This window comes from Glycine max, chromosome 2 (genome assembly GCF_000004515.6).
Source record: "Glycine max cultivar Williams 82 chromosome 2, Glycine_max_v4.0, whole genome shotgun sequence".
Taxonomy (NCBI): Eukaryota; Viridiplantae; Streptophyta; class Magnoliopsida; order Fabales; family Fabaceae; genus Glycine; species Glycine max.
Window position 1 is genome coordinate 14,834,420 of NC_016089.4, and position 21,021 is coordinate 14,855,440.

Consider the following 21,021-nt stretch of genomic DNA (forward strand, 5'->3'; position numbering starts at 1 on the left):
CATTTAACAAACCATATTGTATCCTTAAATTAATTTTGTTAGATAAATAAATGTTGTATTAGTTTATTTTTGTACGTAATTATGCAATCATTATAAAGTTAATTATATATTGTTGTTGAGCAATCTAAAGAGATAAAGACAATAGAGATTTATACCGATAAGATCATGAATAATCATATAATTAAATTATTTTAATATTATATTTTAACTCAAAATCTTAAGACTTAAAATTATGAATTTTATCCTCATTATGCTTAAATCTTTCCATTCTTATCTAATATAAGACTTTAATTCACCTCATACTTATATTTCGAACAATTTATATTTAACTACATTTTGATTATTTCCATATGATTGTTCCAATGGATGGATATAGGAAACCATCCGGCTAGAATTTTTTTTACTTTTAATTATTTAAATATCTAACTTCTAACAAATAAGTTAAAATTTTTATAAAATTATTTATTAATTTTACACATAAAATCAAAATTTATTTTAATTTTAAATGTAACAAGAAAGAAGTACATGTATTAATAACTCTTAATATTTTTTTACAGTTTTGAAAGATATTTTAGTCTCACAAGTTCAATAACAATCAAACAAAACTCACAATAATAATCTCAAAATAATAAAAAAAAAACAAACTCATCAAATATAATCATAATAATAATTAAAAATCATAAAATTTTATAACAATGATCTTTAATATATAAATTTGGTTATAATATAATGTTAATAATCAATATAGATAGATAAATAAGACTTAAAATAATAAAAAAAACAATCCGTCCAGATAATAATAACAATTGAAAAAAGCCATAAATATATCATTCTTTTTTAGCGTAAAAGGTATAATTCTTATCATACATTTCTTTCGGTTAAGTTATAATAAATGTCAACAAATATTATTAAAAAGATTAATATACAATTAATGATATCTTATATTATTAGATTTATTAATTAGTATATATTATTTTATTTACTTTACATATATAGAGAGAAAAATGACATTTTATATGAGAGGTATCCTTTATGTGAGAATGAGAATGGTGATTCTCATAAGTTATATTATAATGAAAGATCAAAATTAAAATATTTTAAATTCAAATTAAAATTTCATTTTAGTTATAAATTTTTTATAAAATTTACTAAACAGAAAATTAAATATTTTAAAAATTTAATTTAAGTTAAGATTATCATCATACAATCATCACCACCACCAGGTCCTTCTCATGACCATTGTCGTCACCATCAACATGAGTGTCACTATCATTGTTGTCATCGACGTTGACGACGACAATAGTGATAATCATATTAGTGGTGACAATGCTGACGACGACGATAATCATAATGGTGGGGTTAGTAACGGTGACAATCATGTTGGTGGTTGTGGTAATGATTTTGACATAAATTAAATCTTTAAAATATTTAATTTTCTGTTTGGTAAATCATATTTGACATTTTATGGTTAAATGAGACTTTAATTTGAATTTAAATACTCCTTAAATATTTAATTCTATATTTAATTTCAATTTGATAACTAACATTTTAAATTTAATAATTTATTTTTATACATAATTGTATATTTTTATTTAATACCCTATTTTAAATTAATTAGTGTCTTAAAACTTGGATTTGTGTCACCGATGATTTAAATAATTTTTTTAAAGGACAATATAGTTATTTACTTTTTTAAAACTTATTAATTGATTACATTAATTATTTTAAGTACACACTATTAAATATGTGATTTTTAGCATATTTTTTCATCTAACATTTAGTAAAAATGTTTCTAAATTTTTTTGATGACATTTACATTTTTTTGATAAATATGAATGAATGTTATTAATATGTTTTCGTGACATTTTATCAAATAGTGTGTATAGTTCATGTCGCTAAATGTACATAGTTAACGGTCTAAAGTTGACCAATGAGACAAAAATTGTAAATTTTTTAAAAGTAGTGGATGAAATGTTTCAATTAAAAAAATAAGGAGACTAAAATTGTAAATTTTTTAAAGTGGGAGACAAAAAAATTTCGATTAAAAAAAGGGGACCAAAATTACAAATTAAAAAAAATAGGGAGACAAAAACTATATTTTAGCATAAATTAATTTGAGTATTTTACTCCCAACTTCTTTTTATTTTTTTATTTTTTTGGCGAATTTTGCGCCAACTTTTTATTTTTAGTTTTACCCCTAAATTTTTATTTTTTATTTTGAAAATTTTTACCCCAACTTTTATGCTTATTAATTGATAAACAATTGGTAGTGAAATTTGTAAGTTTTTTAAAAATTAAGGATAAAATATATCAAATTAATTTGTTGGAGTAAATTTACCAAATTAAAAAATTGGGATAAAAAATACAATCAAAGTTTTTTTTTAAAGAAAAGTTTGGATAAGCTGATTCTGGGAGCTCATTTAATGTATCCAAAATACAAAACCCAATGTCTTTATTGCAAAAGTTAATGATATTAGAACGAAAGCTAAAAGAGACATCATTTTGTAAAGAAAAGTTTATGTAAGTTGATTCCGAGAGTTCATTTAATGCAAGTTAGAGTACATAAGTTAATATTTTTATTGCAAAAGTACATGATGTGACTCATTAGAGTCAATTTAATTTTTCTTTTATTTTCATTCCAAGTTTTTTATTTTAAAAAAATTATGTGATTCTCAAAACTCATAAATTAAAATACATAAGTTGATATTTTTACTACAAAAGTAAATAATATCATGATAAAAATTGACATAAATAAAAAAAATAAATATATGATGTGACAAACATAAAGAGTTATTAAAGTTTTCATAACTTTTCTTTTATTTTTATTTCAAATTTTTTTAAAAAATTCATTACAATCACGACATGTTTCAAAATTCAAAAAAATATAACATTAATATTACTTTCAAATCCCATCAATATAGTTATTATATCAAGAGTGAGATTCAAATCACGTGCTTGTGAAATGACTCTAAATTCTTACCAACTAGATCATATTTGTCGGCTATAAATGCTTTTTTTAATATTTAAAAATTTAAAATGACTTGAATTTCTGTTTCATTAATTAATTTTTTTGAAAGGTTGTTCACATGTTCCAAGCAAAGTTTATTTAAAAAAATAAATTTATCATTTCTTTCAATTCCACTGTAAACTAATTTTTTTTTCTTTTAGAAAAAGTGTACACTGTTTTGGAGTAAAAGAGGGTGAAAGGAAGGGAGATAAAAAAATAAAAAAATGTAATAAATAATTTGATGAAAAGAAGTAGAAAAATAAAATAAATGGGATAGAAAAAAAGAAACAAAACAGAAGATTAATATATATATATATATATATATATAATTGTGCTTATTTTTTCTATTATAAGGATAAAAGTTTCACCATTTTCTTCCTTCAAGAAAGTTTAACATTAGTTTAGTCAATTAACATTAAAAATACATCAATTTAACCCATAAACAAAATTAGTATTAATTATAAAATATATAATCAATTTATTAGCCCATCATCTATATTATGTTTGCATTCATAAAAATCTATATTATGTTTAGTTTTGTTTAGTCCACGAGTACGACAAAACATTATATCAATTAATTTTGTTTAGTTATGGAAAGAACTTTTTTTTTTTTGAAAGAGTCATGCAAAGAACTTCTCCCTTAGAAGAGTTATTTAATTTTGTGCTATGTGCAAATGCAATCAAATCATTTTTATGTCGTTTTTCTTAATTAAGAAAATGAATATAAAAATATTTTGAAAAAAATATCATTTTTTACTAAAAAAGTGAGCATTATGTGGAAGGAATTTTTAATTCCTAATTAAATAACTTCAGTGTGGATCTTATTCCTAATCAATCTTAATTTGTAAAATATGATTGATTGTTTACTTTGTAAAGAACTGTGTGACTTGTGTATGACACGGGCTAAATCTTTTTTTTATGAATATTTTTATAAAATATTTTAAATATATCAATTTTAAATTTGTATTAAAATTATTTATGATTAACGTATATAATATTTGTAATTATTATTTATTATTGTCTTTACTTGCACTTTAAAAGAATTCTCATACCCAAACCCATGTCCATGTGGATAGAACTTTAATACCCGTATTATTTTCAGTAGTTGAGTACCTAAACGGCTGTATTCTTATCTGTTACCCATACTGTAATTAATATAAAAATTGGTAAATATATACTATTAGTTAAAATATAATAATTATTAAACTAAAATCTCATTTAAATATCTTTCAAAAAAATATAATCATAAGCATAAAATACCACAAAATTAAAATCTTATTTAAAGAGCTTGTTGAAAACACATTTCTTTTCAGATTATTTTTTAGTTGTCAACATTTTAATTAGTGTATAAACATCAAATTGATTTTTATAATTAAAAATTGGTTTTATTTAATAATCCTTTGACATGATGATCTTATAGTAAAATTTGAGCACTGTATGGACATACATATCTGGCATTTCAGTAAAATAAGAAAATCTTATATATGAAATGGTAATAAGTAGTCAACCATTTCTTTGATGTCAGACATTTCTTTTAAATTCTTTTGAGTAAGAAATACATATACAGACACAAAGGTGAAGGAAAAAAGAAGACTACAAAAGCCTAATAAAGATTGTTCCTGTGACATCTGCAAGGCCACATACTAAAGAGAGCCTGGGAGCAAGCTTTAAACCCATCATCTATAATATATAGACAACACAGTTTTTTAGTTTGAGTTTTATCGAAATCAAGAGAATTACCTTGATTAAGAGCAAAATCAAGAACAATTACCTTAATTACATATATTTAAGTTTATATATTAATGAAATTATACATATATATTTAAATTATACTTATTATATACATTTATGTATTCAACTAATCAAATTGTATATTCTATTTTTAATTCTTTATGCAGATTGATTTGAAATAATTTCTTATTAATGCTGATTGATTATTTCCTCATATGGTTATAGTACTGACTGGTTATTCAATTTATAGTATATTATTAATGACGAAATTGTGTAGAAAAAAAGAAGGTTTTTAACCGAGTTAAACATTGATGAGCATCATATCATGACAATGTTATCTGAATTTGTATGTAGTTGACATGTGTGTTTTGAAACTTGAAAGTCTCTCTTGAGACGCCTCGTGTAATCTAAACATGTAAGTGGATTCACAATTTTATTTTATATTATTAGATAAATAACTATAATGATAAATCATAATAAGAGATACACATGTAAATCAATTTTTAATTTAAAATTTAAAAATTAACAAAGAATGAATTATTTACAATTATGGAGAAGGTCACGTGTCAATATTAATTCTTTTTATAAAACGTTCTAACATGTATAGACTATCAACTATGGATATCGTGTTTATATTTAATTTTCATTGGAAAATATTTAGTAACTTTATAATAATTACAAGAGTAAATTATCACTTTGATATTTAAAAGTGTAAATTATGATCATTTCGGTGTTTAAAAGGATAAGAATGTCATTTGTGTTCGTGAAAAGATAATTTGGCTATTACTTTAGTCACATCATTAATTTTTTTTTTTAAAATTAACTTTCGTGCTTATGTGATATGATATTTGCCTAGATGATAGTTGACATTATACACGTAAATCACACATGACAATACCATGAGTGATAGTTGACATGTATATATGAATAACTTTTTTTTTTCTTGATGTGTGACTCTCAAAATAATTTTTTTCCCCTAATGTGCGACTCTCAAAATAAAATTTTAAATTAGACTCTCTCTGAACTCAACTGTTTATGCACCCCAAAATTTTTAAAACAAAAATATTAATTAATAAAAGGAAAAAAAATAAGGTGAATGGAAATATGAAACAGTAGAAAAATGAAAATGAGAGATGTAGATAATATGTAGTTTTATCATGTCGCTCATTGTAAGAGAGTTGAGATTGTTTTTTTCTTGTCATCGTTTATTTGATTCCATTTCTACTTGTATTATTGATTTTTTTATTATGAATGAAATGATATAAGTTTTTTTCCTAAAAAAAAAATAAAATATGGTGGATTTTTTTAATTGTTTGGTTTGATAGAAAATAAAGTGTAAATTGAGAAGAAATAATATTAAAATTCCTTCTCCCCTTATTTAGTTTATTATGGAAATTGAGAAAATAAATGAAATTAGGATAATACTATGTTACCCTTACCCCACCTCACTCACATTTATTATTGAAGGGTTAATAAAAGCAACAAAATAATCCTATAATCTACTCATAACTCCCATGCAACTTGTGCACTTATTAATGAAATTTTGTTAGGTAGCAAATCAAGTAACTGATGAGAAATGAAGTAATAGTAGAGAGAGGTAAAGAAATTGAAAAAAGCTTCGGTTGCACAGCATCAGAATCCTCAAGTTAGTTACACTTTATTAACTTTTTTTACAGAACAATTAAGAAGTTGATGTCACTACTTTATATAACGTTTCTCTGATGGTAAACACTCCCAAGTCCCAACACCGACTTAGAATTCATCAGTTTACTGATTTACTCTCAAGAAATTTTAAGAAGCTAAGCACACAATCAATCTCTCTTACAAAAAATAAAGGAACAATGGATTCACCCTCAAAAAGGAGTCTAGAATCAAGCAAGATAATGACTGAAACTACATTTCCCATACCTTTCCCCATCGATTTTCAAGGTTCTCTCTCTCTCTATCTCTTAATATGTGTGTTTGTCATCAAATTTTTTTCTACTTTTCTTCTGATCATCTTTCCATGGTAAAATAACTTTGATTGCTCCTTTATTCTGAAAAAACCCTCTTATTAGTTTGTTTCTTTTGTAGTACATATACTCATATAGAGGAGAATGATTTAATAATTATGAATGTAGCTATAAATAATGTAGTAATAACATTCTTCTGTAAAAAGATCAAAAGTTACTTTTTATTTATTTATTTATGATTTATTAGTATTGAAATTATGGATTTTTATTTTTATATTTAATATCTGTTTCCCCTGTATCACATCATTACTACTTGGCAATTTTTTCCTGCTGTTTATATTTTCTTTTTGTTTAATATTTTCAGAGGACCTAATCTCGGGTAGTAGCATGATCGTTGAAGAGCAAACAATGGAGGGTATCCAAAATGTTAGACCTGTACGTATTTCTGCTTTCTAAAATTTAAAGTTTATTTAGTAGAATAAAGGTAAAGTATGTTTTTTTGAACCTTCAAAATATTTCAAAAGGATAATTATAGTTCTTAAATATAAAAATTTAATACGTTTCATCAACATGTGGTTTTAATTAGTTCCTGATGAAGGACTAAAACTACACCACTTTTACTAAATGTAAAAACAAAAAGCATATTAATTTTTTTTTATAGGGACTACAACTAATATTTTTTAATATTTTAAGAAACCAAAAACAACATATTATACTTTAGAGAATAATTAATTCCAGCTGGTGTTTTTTCCTCTTTCACCTTCAAGGAGTTATAATTCTTTTACTGCATTTTCAATCTATTTTGGGCATTGGTCATTTATTTTTCATATACTTTTTGTGTTCAGGAGGCTGAAAGTAGCCTATACCCGCTTATCCCACAAGCAACAATGAATGAGATATATGTTCCTTCTCCCACCAACTCTGAGCCAAAGAATATCTATGATGATTTAATGGCACGGCTATGTAATGACGATGATATTTTGAAATTGGAAGAGAACAATGAGCAAATTCCTTTAGATGATATTTCCTTGGAAGTCCTTAAAGCAGTGGAGGGGCTAGCACATAGTGTAACCAATGACAGAAATTCAACTACTCTCTTGACCTCAAATTCATTAGAGGAAGTGAACATTTCAATTCCACCTGCAGCTGGGGTAGTTGTATCTGAAGCATTCACTCAATTTCAATCACCAAGTTTCCCAGTGCATCCTTATGGTTGTACAAGTGTTGGTGCTAGTGCTAGTGTTGGTGGTATTGGTTGCACTAGTACTGTTAATGCTAGTGTTGTTGCTGGTGCTAGCACAACAGTTAGGTTAGCAACTACTGATCCACAAGATCCTCCTCAAATTGGCACTAGTACTGTTAATGCTAGTGTTGTTGCTGGTGCTAGCACAACAGTTAGGTTAGCAACTACTGATCCACAAGATCCTCCTCAAATTGGCACTTCATTTGGTAATTCTGTGTTTCCAAATACAACAGGAAACCCATTGACTCAGTTTCAATCATGTTCATCAAAATCAAGCTTCCCAATGCTTCCCTACGACAGTAGCAGCAACAGTAGTTACCAACAATTTCCAAGGTACATTCCATACCTAATGACTGGGATTGGTCCACAAGGTATACCTGCAATGATGCCTCAGCATAATCAAGGAAAATTTTGGCTTCGCCCACCACCTCTCTCAGACTTTCCAAACTTTGTGCATGCCTGGGAGGTAAACTAACTAACTTGTCTCATTATTCTGATAATTTCTAAAACATAATGTATATATATCCATTATGTCCTTTATATATATATATATATGTGTGTGTTACAAAATACAAAATGACTTTCCAGTTCTTTGATTGAAGTCCTATTTAAAATTACATAAGAAAAACAAACAATTGAAGTGATAAACCCTAAACCATCTCTGCCTTTACATTTCTTTGGATTACAAGATTTGTGCAGACACGGTTAACATTAACTATGTATGCATGTTTAACCTGTTTATAACCTGTTTGAATAAATGTTAAAAGTTCTTTTGATAGTTTTTGAGAGCTTTTCTCCTGAAACATATAATTTTTTCCACTAGAGCAGCGATCTCAAAACCACTCATACTTAATATCCAAACATGTCCTTATGTACTATTTTCTTTCCAATTAATTGTTTTCTTGTGTATCTTCTAAAGGTATAGTTAATTTTCCCATGACTTTCAGTTCAATCCTGATTGCATTATACTTTTAGTGATTTTCAAATTATAGCATTGCACATCCAACATGGTTTAACTAAATATAAATATAAATATCTAAAAAGAATTAGATTGTGATTGTGATATGACATAGATAAGATTTCTTTCCAACCATATTAAGATAAATAAATATCAGGCATGTACATGTTAATAAATATTTATTTCAATATAGTTGCTTAATTATTCTTTCATACTTATATATTATCACCGATGCTTAAGTAAAATTTTATATATTAAATTTATTGATAGTTTAGTAAGAAGCAACATGTTATGTGATGTCCTCTATAAGATGTAGATTTATTAATTTTGGATTTTGTTATCATTATTAAATATAGGGAATTGATAAATGTTACAAAAAATAGTTCGTCAAAAGAAACAAATCGTTATTTCCATCAAACCACATTGTGTATATATATATTTTTGAACTATTATTATAATTAAACTTCATCTAAAAAATCTCAGCCTTAAACGTTATATTGTATGCAATTTGTGTCCTACCATATAGCACTTAAATATATGATTAGGTAAATATGTTGTTAGAAATCTATATTACTTTAATTAATATTAAATTTGGTAATATTAGTTTATATGATTTATAGAGATGCTTTTACGATATAAATATATTCTATTGTGCTTGTAGGGAAGTTTGGTTGAAAGAATTCACTTGAATGACGATTCCCTTACTCAAGCAAGGGTATGATATCTTAATTTATTGTTGAAGCTAGAAATATTTCTTGGCTTAAATGTCTATTTGCTATATGAGTTTTTTTTTTTTGGCATTATAACAATTATGAGATTGACTACTAAGTACCTGAAATTTCTCCCTCTTTTTTCCTTGTGAAACAGGTTGTGAGGAAACCAACATCACCTGTCACGTAAGTGAATCTATATTGAAATCCGAAAATATTATTAACTGTGCTGTGTGTTAATTACAAAAATAAACATTTGCCAAAGCTAAGGATAAAAATGAAAATGAAAATGAAAATGAAAAAGAAAAAATAGCATATAAAAAATAGTTATTTAAAACATGTTAATTAACTTAAAAAATGTATAATATTCTTTAATTTAGAATACTACTTTACAAGACTCTTTGCTGGAGTAATTGTTTAAACACTAATTTGTTGAGAGAATAATTCAATTTTAGAAATAAATGCAGTAGTGGAAAGTTAAGAGGTACATTCGAAGACGTGGTAAAATGTACCTAAACTCTTCGAGAACTTGCGTACTATAATGAAAGGTAGGTAAAGAGATGAGATAATTAAGATTCACTAAGTCTCATTCATGAATAGAGCCATGAACCTTTATTATATAAAGGGCTCACGTGAAAAAGATGAATCACCGATCAGAGCCAGAGAAGAAAGTTAGAGTGGGGGCATATAATCACTTGTGTGAGAGTATCTATTAGTGAGATTGTTTTATCATTTTTTTTTAACTCTTGGGTGTTAGTAGTGGTTGCTAGGTAATAAGTATTGAACTATATTATTGTGCGTTCAATCTAAAAATTTGGGCATGAGTGATCCCGTTAGTGACATTTTTTCCCTAACTCAATTATTGATTTTTGTTGGTTACTGCAGGCTTACTGCTGAATGGGGGCCTAGGCTGGAGATTGTCCTCTTCTTACCCACAAATGCAGTTAACTATACAATGAAGTAATTTTATGATACATAATGTTATTGCTGTCTTCTTAATTAACATTTGCTTTTATGAGAAAATCTTATAAATATTTTAATAACATTTTAAATTTAGGATTCTTGGTGGACCTATTGATTATGTGTTCTTTCACATAACTCATTTCAATCATCTCAACTTGTACGATCGTTTAAAGAGTAAAAATCTGGTGAGTCATATATATAGAAATTGATTTTCTTATGTTACAAAAATTGAACTATTAATGGAATAAATTTATTTAGCGGCATATTAATGAATGTTATAATATATAAGAATCATTTTAAAATTACATATATATTTATGCAGTGTGCAAAAATTGAACTCCCTCCACAGACTATAATCTTATCTACTACTAGCAGCAAATATCACTTTTTAGGGGCAATTTTTCCAGGGGTGAGTATGATATTAATATCATTTCACATTATTATTTAATTTTCCTTAATTTGAAGATGTCTTTTGATGGAACATTTAGCTGCGTGGAGGGATTAATTTCCTCTGCCTTTTTCAATATTGGCAATTGACTAACCAGTGAATGACACAGGATACACTATTTGTTGAACCTGCCTAAATATGCATTTTGGTTCCTGAGCCAAAGCAGCCTCAAGTCATAAACAAAAGGTTCAAAGAATTGCTATAAGCTAGAACGGCGTGAAATAAGAGGAAAGAGAAAGAGACCAATTAGTAGACCATGCCATGTTGCAGTTGCAACTGCACTGTATCAAAAAATTGAGTACCATGAAAGTAACTCGATGTAATTGATTAAAATGGCTGGTACCTAGCTAGTGCTATAGCAATTCAGCTAGAGTAGCAACTTTGATAAGTAGTCACATTGGCTGGCTTGAGGCTCTAAGAAGTGCTGCAATTTATAAATATTTGTTTGAACATTTTATAACATAGGTGCTATATGGATTTCCCCAGAATTTATCTAGATTTTCTTATGTTTTATTTAATTTTAGTTCTCTTTTTTGGCTTTGTCCTATATTGCAAGCTTGGTATTTTTTATGGGTTTTTGATATTTGTACGCATGGATTATGATTATTACATTGATATGGTTTTTAAATGTATAGTATCGTTAGTCATTGCTCAATTCTTGAGTAAGAGGACTTCAACCTTCCTTTGATTTTTCTAAATGTTAGGAAGTCTTATATGGCTTACTTCAGTTCTTGGGGTGTAACTTATATATCTGTTAAACAACTTTACTTAGTGCCAATTGATTTTAAGATGAAATCTAACATTATAGTTTTGAGTTTTCAATTAGCTTGTGTTTGAATCATTGAAATATATAAATGGTTTTATTTGAAGTAGAATCATATATTGTACATATATATTCTAACAAATGATCAAAAGCCATTTACTCAGTATCATTTATTTTCATTGTCTTCTACCATGCATGTCTTTTTCTCCGTGCATCTTCAAGATATAGCACAACTGCACGTTTTAGTTCTATCAGGTTTGGTTAATAGTGCGGCTTAGGTTCCTCTAACAGTGCATATGCAAAGCACCAAACTACACTTTAATGGAAAAAGAAAAATATTTTACAACATTATGTTTATAGTCCTTCAACTTGCACCAACTTTTTTTTTTAGTTTTTAAATTTTTATGACTGACATTGATCCTTAATCTATTTGTTATTTTGGTTTTTGTTCTTTTGATTGAGTTTCTATTAATTAAATAACGATGTGACAATTATTTTTCTAACTATTAAAAACCATAAAAAAATATTTGGCAACCCATTTAAAATGTATTGAAAAACTACTTATCAAAAGATTCCAGCCAACCGCATCCTTCATAATAGTGAAGGTTGTGAAGCACGTTTTGAGTCCCGATTTAACCCACAAGAGAGACTTATTGCTCGATTGGAACGAATGGTGGAAAAATTAGTCACGGGAAGTCGGGAAGGAATGCGGGGACAATGGAAAACCATAGCAGCCAAACCCAAAGCTTCAAAGATGAATCAGAAAAGTCAGAAATGCAACACATGGACCCAAAAAATTACTTCTTGCATGGAGGGTTGTTTGGTTTGCGACCATATGATCATTATGGATACATGATATTCTAAATAGTGAAAGTGAGAATTGTATCTGTGGACATGTTTAAATTTAGAAATGTTATAGTTATTTTTTTCTTTGGGATTCTAATTTAATTTTATAATACACTAGATTGTTCGCGTACACCTCACCCGTCTCGGCTGTTGACCTCAACTCTATCATCTTAGGAAGTCTGTGAGTAAATATGGGGACTGTAACAAGTCCTAAACTATTTCTCAAAATTCTTATTTTACATGATTCATTTGTTATTGTACCTCTTTATGTCACAAAGTGAATGATTTTTTTTTAGAGAAGACAAAGTGAATGTTTATGAAGCTATTTACTTGAAATATATTTTTTAAGGGACATGATAATATGTTTTGTTATAAATACAAAAGCATAATCTGTTACGGTATGGTGATTTAGAAAATTGAGGTTATTAAATTATGGATTTTGGAAACTCTATGGTTTGGATATTATTGCTTCATTGTTAAATCATTAGTTTGATTTGAGATGGGAAAATGATAGAGAAGTTAGTGGGGATGTTTTTCTATGAAAACAAATTGTGAATTTAAATTTTGAATGTTTTGGGAAAATAGTTTCTGAGAATACTACAGCTAACAAGATTAGGTGTTAATTTTGGTGCACTATGACTTATCTTTAGTCAAGGAGCCTATCATTGGTTTTTTACTTACAAGCGGGGAGCTTGACGTTGATGTTGTTATTACTAGTCGGGGGATCCTATATTTAAGATATATTTTCAGGTAGGGAGCCTGACATTTGACATTTATATTATTAGTCGAGGAGCCAATCTTAGAGATATATTTAAAGGCAGGGAGCTTATTATAGTTCTATTTGAACCATTATACTTCGATTTCATATAACAAGTGTTGTGAATTTGATGAGATTTTTTACATTTAAGATTGTCTTATGTGTAGTGTTGTCATATCCTGCTTGTTACCTTCTTAACTATCTATTCAGTGAGTGATGACTCATATTGTCTCTCTTAATCTATTTCAGATAATCCTTAGGTTTGTGTAGAACCCAACACCTCTTACTAGTGACTCATATTTTGGGTGAGCCGTTTTTGTATTGAAGGGCCAATTGGGTCATTCAAAGTATGTTGTAAGTTGTCATTTTTTGGACTATACAATGATACCTTGTAGTTACTCTATTACATTGTCATTCAAACTTAAAGTAGTGATATATATGTAAATCTGTTTAGCCTATAAGGTCATGTGTTAGTTGATATTGTATTGCGGTAATTATACAGGTTTTAGGGATGTCTATTTTTAGGAAAAATTCTCCCGAAATTTCAATAGGAATCCATTATGTAGGGTTTATAAATTAGTATTAAATTACTATTTTAGTTGGAGCTGATGATAGTTAAGGTTTGTTGGACTAGATCGAGTAGTAGTCTGTGCGCTAGTCACCATTGGAGTTGGATCATGATAAAAACCAACAGTACATATGTTATAAAATGTCAAAACAAACATTTATAATTACAGAACTTTTCAGAGCCACAAGCCGTTTAGTTGGCTGCTTGTGCAAAAATTGCTATCTCTAGCTCGTCTTGCTACAAACCTAGGTGGCAACTCTTTTCTTCCTTTGCTTTATTTCATTCTTCTCCTCAACACCCTCACTCTATTTTATCCTGCAATGTTCTCACCAACGACGATTTCCATCAAGTACAGCATGCAACTCTATGTGACAAGTATCAATTTTTTGATAGGGTTGTTACATGAAGATCTCATGATTGGTCTCTTCCTCTGATTTCATGCTCTTTCGGCTCACAACAACTCTTTGAACCTTTATTTCATAACTTAGACAGGTTGAATAAACACCGTATCCTGTGTCATTCACTAATTAGTCAAATTGTAAATATATAAAAAAAACAGTTATTTCCCCTGCTTCTAGTAAAAAGTTTCATTAAAAGGCAACTTAAAATTAAGAAAAAATAAATGATAATGTAAAATGATATTGACATCAGACTCACCCCTGAAAAAATTGCCCCTAAGAAGTGATATTTGCTGTTGGTTGTAGACAATATTACAATTTGTGAAGGAAGTACAATCTTTGCACACTGCACAAAGATGTAATGTTAAAATGATTTTTATATTAAAAAAATACATCTTTATGCAGTTAAATTACATCCATTCAGTCAATGAAAAAGATTTTCTTTTGTTAAAATTCAATAGGAGATAATTAATTCTCATATATGACTTACCAAATTTGTACTCATCATATAATCATATAAGTCCAGATTGTTGAATTTAATTATGTGAAAGAACACATAATCAATGGGTCCACCACAAAACCTAAGTTTAAATGTTATTAAAATATATGTAAGATTTCCTCGCAAAAAACAATGATAATTAACAAGAAAGCAATAACATTATATGCCATAAACTTACTTCATTGTATAGTTGACCGTGGATAAGGGTATGAAGAGGGCGATATCTAGCCTACAGCACCACTGATCGGTAAGCCTGCAATGATAAACAAAAAATCCATCATCATTATATTGAAAATAAAAAGCACTGACGGATCACTCACACACCCAGAAGATTTTACATGGAAAGCACAATAACTAATGTAACTCAATATTTCTTATCTACTTCTGGTCCTCCACAAAAATTGTTACAAAAGTATTTAACTCTATCAAATATGATTACAAGAATTATAATCCATTTTAAATTGTATGTGTGTCATTTTACCAATCCGAGCAGTCTTATAAAAAATGATAATTTAAGGGAGACTCACACATAAGTGATCACATGGTCACACATTGACTTTCTTCTTTTGCTTTGGTTGAGATGATTCATCTTTTCCACGTGTGCCCTTTATATTGTTAAGATACATTTCACTGCCTCTTGAAATGCACCTCTTAGACTTTTCAGATTACATTTATTTGGAAAACTGAATTGTGCTCCCAATAAATTATGAGTTTAAGCAATTATATGTATATTTTTGGGATTTTATAGAGATAATTCTAAATTTTGATTCTAACAAAGGGTCTTGTTAGCTAGTATTTTAAATTAAAGAGTATATAAAACATATTTTTTAAGTTAATTAAAAGGTTTTAAATAACTTCTATATTTTTTATATGATTTTTTTTCTTTTTTTCCTTAATTAGAGTTTGCATTTTCTTTTGTATTTAACACAAAGAACAGTTAAGAAATTTTAGGATTTGCATATAGATCCACTTACGTGACAGGTGATGTTGGTTTCCTCACGACCTGTTTCTCAAGGAAAAAAAAAGAGAAAGTTTCAATTCTCATGATTTTTACAATGCCAAGAAATATCTCATCTAACAAATTAGTGAATTAAGTCAAGAAATATTTCTTCAACAATAAATTCAGTATATCATACCCTTGCTTGACTAAGGAATTGGCGGTACGAGTGAATTCTTCCAACCAAACTTCCCTACGTGCACAGGAGAATATATTCATTGTAAAAGTGTCTCTATAAACTATGTATAAACCAAAATTACCAAATTTAATATTAATTATATATTTCTAACCATGTACTCTATCTTTCTACCTAATTAAATATTTAATAGTGATAAATAGTGCATATATAGGACTAACATATATAAGGCAACAAAATCCAAAAATTAATATATCCACAGCTTATAGAGCACATCAAATAACATATTATTTCCCTGATAAACTATTAAAAAATTTAATATAGAAAATTTACTTAAGCACTAGTGTCTAGTGATATATAAGTATGAAAGCATAACTAAGCAACTATATTAAACCAAATATTTATAAAGATTTTTTTGTGGGCATTTATTAAGATATTCATGCCTGATATATATTTATTTATCTTAATATGGTTGGAAAAAAATTATGTTTGATGTTATCTTGGCACAATCACAATCTAATTGTTTTTTAGATATTTACATTTGTATTTAGTTAAACATGTTCAATGTTTAATGCAGTTTGAAACTGACTAAAAGTATAATGCAATCGGGATTGAACCCACAATTAAGTGAAAATTAATAATACATTGATTTACACAGGATATATATACACTCACAACTTTGTATAAATTCTTCACAATTAAATGAGCTATCCAAATAAATAAAGCAATTGGAAAGAAAACAATATAAAAATAGCTTAAACATGATCTATAATTAATGTTAACAGTGTCTGTACTGCTGTACAGATCTTGTACTCCAGATAAATGTAAAGGACAAGATGGTTTATGGTTTATTACTTCAATTCTTTATTTTTCTTAGGTAAATTCAAACAGGGTTTCAGTCAGGGAACTGAAAAGCCATTTTGTATTTTGCAACAAATAAATTGACATATATATGCAGTTAAATTAGTGCATATACTGGACATGTATATATATGTACAATCCAAATTAAGTTGAAGAAATTATGTTAGTCATTTATCAATTAGTGAGACAAGTTAGTTTACCTCCCACGCAGGTACGAAGTATGGAAAATCCACGAGAGGTGGTGGGCGAAGCCAAAAAAGTCCCTGATTATTACTGTTGCTACTGATATGTTGAGGCGTCATTGCAGGTATACCTTGTGCATTGATCCCATTCATTTGGTTCGGAAGGTACCTTTGAAGTTGTTGGTGACTGCTGCTGCTACTACTAGCATGATGAGTAAGCCCTGAGAAGCTGCTTGGTGATGAACACGATTCAAATTGAGTGAGTGGGTTGTGCATTGTATTGTTAAACATGGAATGATTACCAAATGATGAAGGACCAGCAACTTGTGGATCAATAGTTGCTACTGTAAGTGTTGTGCTAGAACTAGCATTAGCACCAAAAACAACACTAGAATCAATGTCAGCATTAAAATTAGCAAAAGCAATGCCACCAGCACTAGCATTATAACCTACACTAGCACCAACACATGCACTTGCAGTATCACCAACACCAACACTTGCACTTGCAGTATCATCAACACCAACACTTGCCCTTGCAGTATCACCAACACCAACACTTGCACTAGCACCAAAACCAGATAGTCCCTCCACTGATTTAACCACTTCCAATGGAATATCATCTAAGGGAACTGGCTCATATGGTTGTAAAGGGTATTTGAAAATGTTCTCTCTCAGTTGAAAAAACTCATTCTCATTGAATAGCTTTGCCATAAAATCTTCATAGTCATTTGTTGGCAGATAGTAGCTGGGGGAAGGATCATACATCTCACACCTTGTTGTCGGTGGGATAAGCGGGGATAGGGTAATTTCAGACTCCTGAACACAGGGAAAAATAAATAAACAAAGAACCTAAAATAAATGGAAAATGTTGTAAGGCAGAATATGCCAGACTACTCTACAAGTAAAATTTTTTTTGGGTCCTTAAAATATTTTGGAATATTGGTTGTAGTACTTATAGAACTTTATTACGTTGTTAGATTTTACATTTACCAAAAGCGATGCGATTTTAATCCTTTAGTTATCAGGGGCCTAAAAACATATTTTCTGAGTAAATGTAAGAATCAATAATGTATTGGATTTTTATAAGGATTACAACTAATATTTTGAAATATTTTGAGGGACCAAAATCATATTTTACTTTGATCTACCAAATAAACTCTTTTTTTTAAAAAAAATAAAGGCAGTTACATACATGTCTAACATTTTGGACACACTCCATGACAGCGGCAGATCCAGAAAATTTGTTAGTGAAGGCAAGAAAACAAAATATATTATCTTTTCACACATGAAAAATATGATAAACTTTTATGAAATACACAAATTTCATGATAAAAAATCCAAATTACTTATATAAGCTTTTACAAATTACAATTGTGTGTTTTTTATTGACTTGGTGTATGTGTTTAGTATTATAAGAGCAAAACGGTAAAAATTAAAAGGATAATATAGTAAGATAAATAATAATTTATCTTTTTTTATCTCTTAATTATAATTTTTTGCATTCATCTAAAAAGAATTTGCCTATGGAGTCAAACTGTTTTTTTATGGGGACAATTTTTTTTATCAAATATGTATAATTAAGTAAAAAGAATTATTTTTTTGGGGCAATTTCCCCCATAATGCTTAACCTGCATCCGACCCTGCTCCGTGGTTTGCTCTTCGAACGTCATGCTACTAGCTGAGAATAGGTCTGGGAATAGGTCTTCTGAAAATATTAAAAAAGTGAAACATAAATTAAATATAAACATTATAAAAAAATTGCCTAGTAGCTAGTCACTAATGCGATACAGGTTAACCGAAACTAAAAAAATAAAAATCCATAAGCTTCATTACTAATAAATCATAAATAAATAAAAAGAGGTGCAACTTAATTTTGATGCATGGCGTCTGATAGAAGAATGTTCTCACTACATTATTTATATTTTATAGCTATATTCATAATTAAATTATTCTCCATTATATGTACCGCAAAATAATCAAACTAATTAGAGGCAAAGTTTTATGAGAATCAAGGATAACAGAAGTTATTTTAATTACTATGCAAAGATGATCAGAAGAAAAGGAAAAAAATAAAATTGATGACAAACACAATATTTAGAGACAGAACCTTGAAGATCGTTCATTGTTCCTATTTTTTTTGTAAAATAGATTGATTGTGTACCCAGCTCTTAAAATTTCTTAAAACTAAAATAGAAAATTGGGAGTGAATCTGTATTCCCTAACAATATTGCTATAGTTGATATATGGGAGTGTTTGCACCAGAGAATCTGTATTCCTTTCCTTCTTGTTGAGTGTGGCTCTGTTGTTTTTTTCCCTTATGTATTCTTCTGGTTATGTTGTCAGCAGTGATGTCAACGAGTTAATTGCTCCTTAGAAAAAGTTAATAAAAAGTAAACAACTCCCGGATCCGGATGCTATGCAACCGAAGCTTTTTTTCAATTTCTTTACCTCGTTCTACTTATTACTTCGTTTCTCAGTAAATTTCTTGGCTTTCTACATAGCAAAATTTCATTACTAATTAGTAGTGCAGTGATAGTGTACGTGGAAGTTATGAAAGGTGTCAAGGAGAGGGTAGATTGCAGGATTTGCTGCTTATATTAAATCTTACAATATAAAATGTGAGTGAGGTGGAGTAATGGTAATATGGTCTTATTATTTCTCATATCATTTATTTTCTCTCTTTTCATGATTAACAAATAGATGAGAAGAAATTTCATTATATTATTTCTTCTTTGTTTCTCTCATTTTTATTTCTTTTTCTTATTTCCTTTATTCTACTATTTTTTTTTTGGAAATGCTACTAATTAATGTTTTTTGTTTTTAAATTTTTGGGATGCCTATATAGGAGAGAATTTAACTTGAATTTTTCTTTTACTAGTTTAAAAATTTAACTTTTAAAAATATCTTAAAAGGTATGTATAGTGTTTTGAAACACAAAATAAAACTTGTTATCTCTTGAAACAATTCTTTCACTTTTCAATTATTTTTCTTCCCTCATATAGCCATCCTATCGTGCTAAAAAATAATTCATAACACTTTCTGTGAAAAATTATTTGTACCCCGAACAACATCCATGTTTCTATTAAAAAACAAGTCAATGAATCAAGTGGGCTAATGAATGATGGTAGGTACTTCAAAAACATTTTTAACATGAAACAAATGCCATACAAGTAGCATAATGACATGGATGATTTATGAGTACATAGTAAGAATTTTCTAACCGAACTATCTTTTCAAGATACCATGAAACAATATTGGCTGAATAAGGACTCATGGTAGATTTGTCACATATATTTAACCACATCTCATACCATGAAGAAATAATTGAAAAAGATGTAAAAGAAGACACGTGAGGCAATAAACAAGAGTGAGAATCAAGAAGAGGCTAGGGGGGGCTCCTTGGTTGTTAATTTTGTTTAATTGGTAAAAATTAGCCGTAAGAAGATTGGTTTAAGATAAGAAGAAAGGGGTTAATAATTAATTGTTTTTATAAACATACATAATAAATTATAATAATTAATTTACTTACAGTCCATTTGCTCAAACTGAAAATTAAGTTTTAATTCTTTATTGAGTTAAAATCGCTAAAAGAAAAATATATAAAAAAATTTAGTGGATTAAGATTATAATATATATATATATATATATATATATATTAATTTATATTAGTAACATAAGATCAAGTTAATAAAATTGAAAAATTCATTAAGAAAAAATCAACATATGATTTAATTAACGAATAACTCAAAAAATTTCCTCCACAAAAAAAAGTCAATCTTTTTTAGACAAACCCAAAATTAATTAGATGATACTCTGCAGTAAGAAAAAATTCAAAAGTAACTGTACGATACAAAAGTGTGACATAGTCCATGTGGTTTAATGTAGCCAAAATACATAAATCAACATCTTTATTGCAAAAGTGAATGATATCAGGACAAAAGTTGTAAGAGATAGAAAAGTTGAGTGATGCGGTAGACATAAAGAACATTAAAGTTACTTTAT

General features: G+C 28.0%; 1 protein-coding gene and 2 long non-coding RNA genes across 3 annotated transcripts; 2 read left to right on the forward strand and 1 right to left on the reverse strand.

Annotated features, from left to right (window-relative positions):
• Nucleotides 1-1,256: 1,256 nt before the first annotated feature.
• Nucleotides 1,257-9,791, forward strand: LOC102662035 (uncharacterized). Its single transcript, XM_041012639.1, has 5 exons — nucleotides 1,257-1,392; nucleotides 7,055-7,125; nucleotides 7,536-8,399; nucleotides 9,553-9,606; nucleotides 9,759-9,791. The coding sequence occupies exons 1-5, from the start codon at nucleotides 1,257-1,259 to the stop codon at nucleotides 9,789-9,791; spliced, it is 1,158 nt and encodes a 385-aa protein (XP_040868573.1).
• Nucleotides 9,792-10,483: 692 nt separating this feature from the next.
• LOC121173050 (uncharacterized) lies at nucleotides 10,484-10,971 on the forward strand. Its single transcript, XR_005887180.1, has 3 exons — nucleotides 10,484-10,561; nucleotides 10,659-10,749; nucleotides 10,887-10,971. It is a non-coding gene; the product is annotated as an uncharacterized lncRNA (long non-coding RNA).
• A 4,048-nt stretch (nucleotides 10,972-15,019) lies between these two features.
• On the reverse strand, nucleotides 15,020-16,035 carry LOC102662158 (uncharacterized). The gene is made up of 3 exons (XR_005887181.1): nucleotides 15,980-16,035; nucleotides 15,818-15,846; nucleotides 15,020-15,096 (listed from the first exon to the last, which is right to left on the reverse strand). It is a non-coding gene; the product is annotated as an uncharacterized lncRNA (long non-coding RNA).
• Between the last annotated feature and the right edge of the window lie 4,986 nt (nucleotides 16,036-21,021).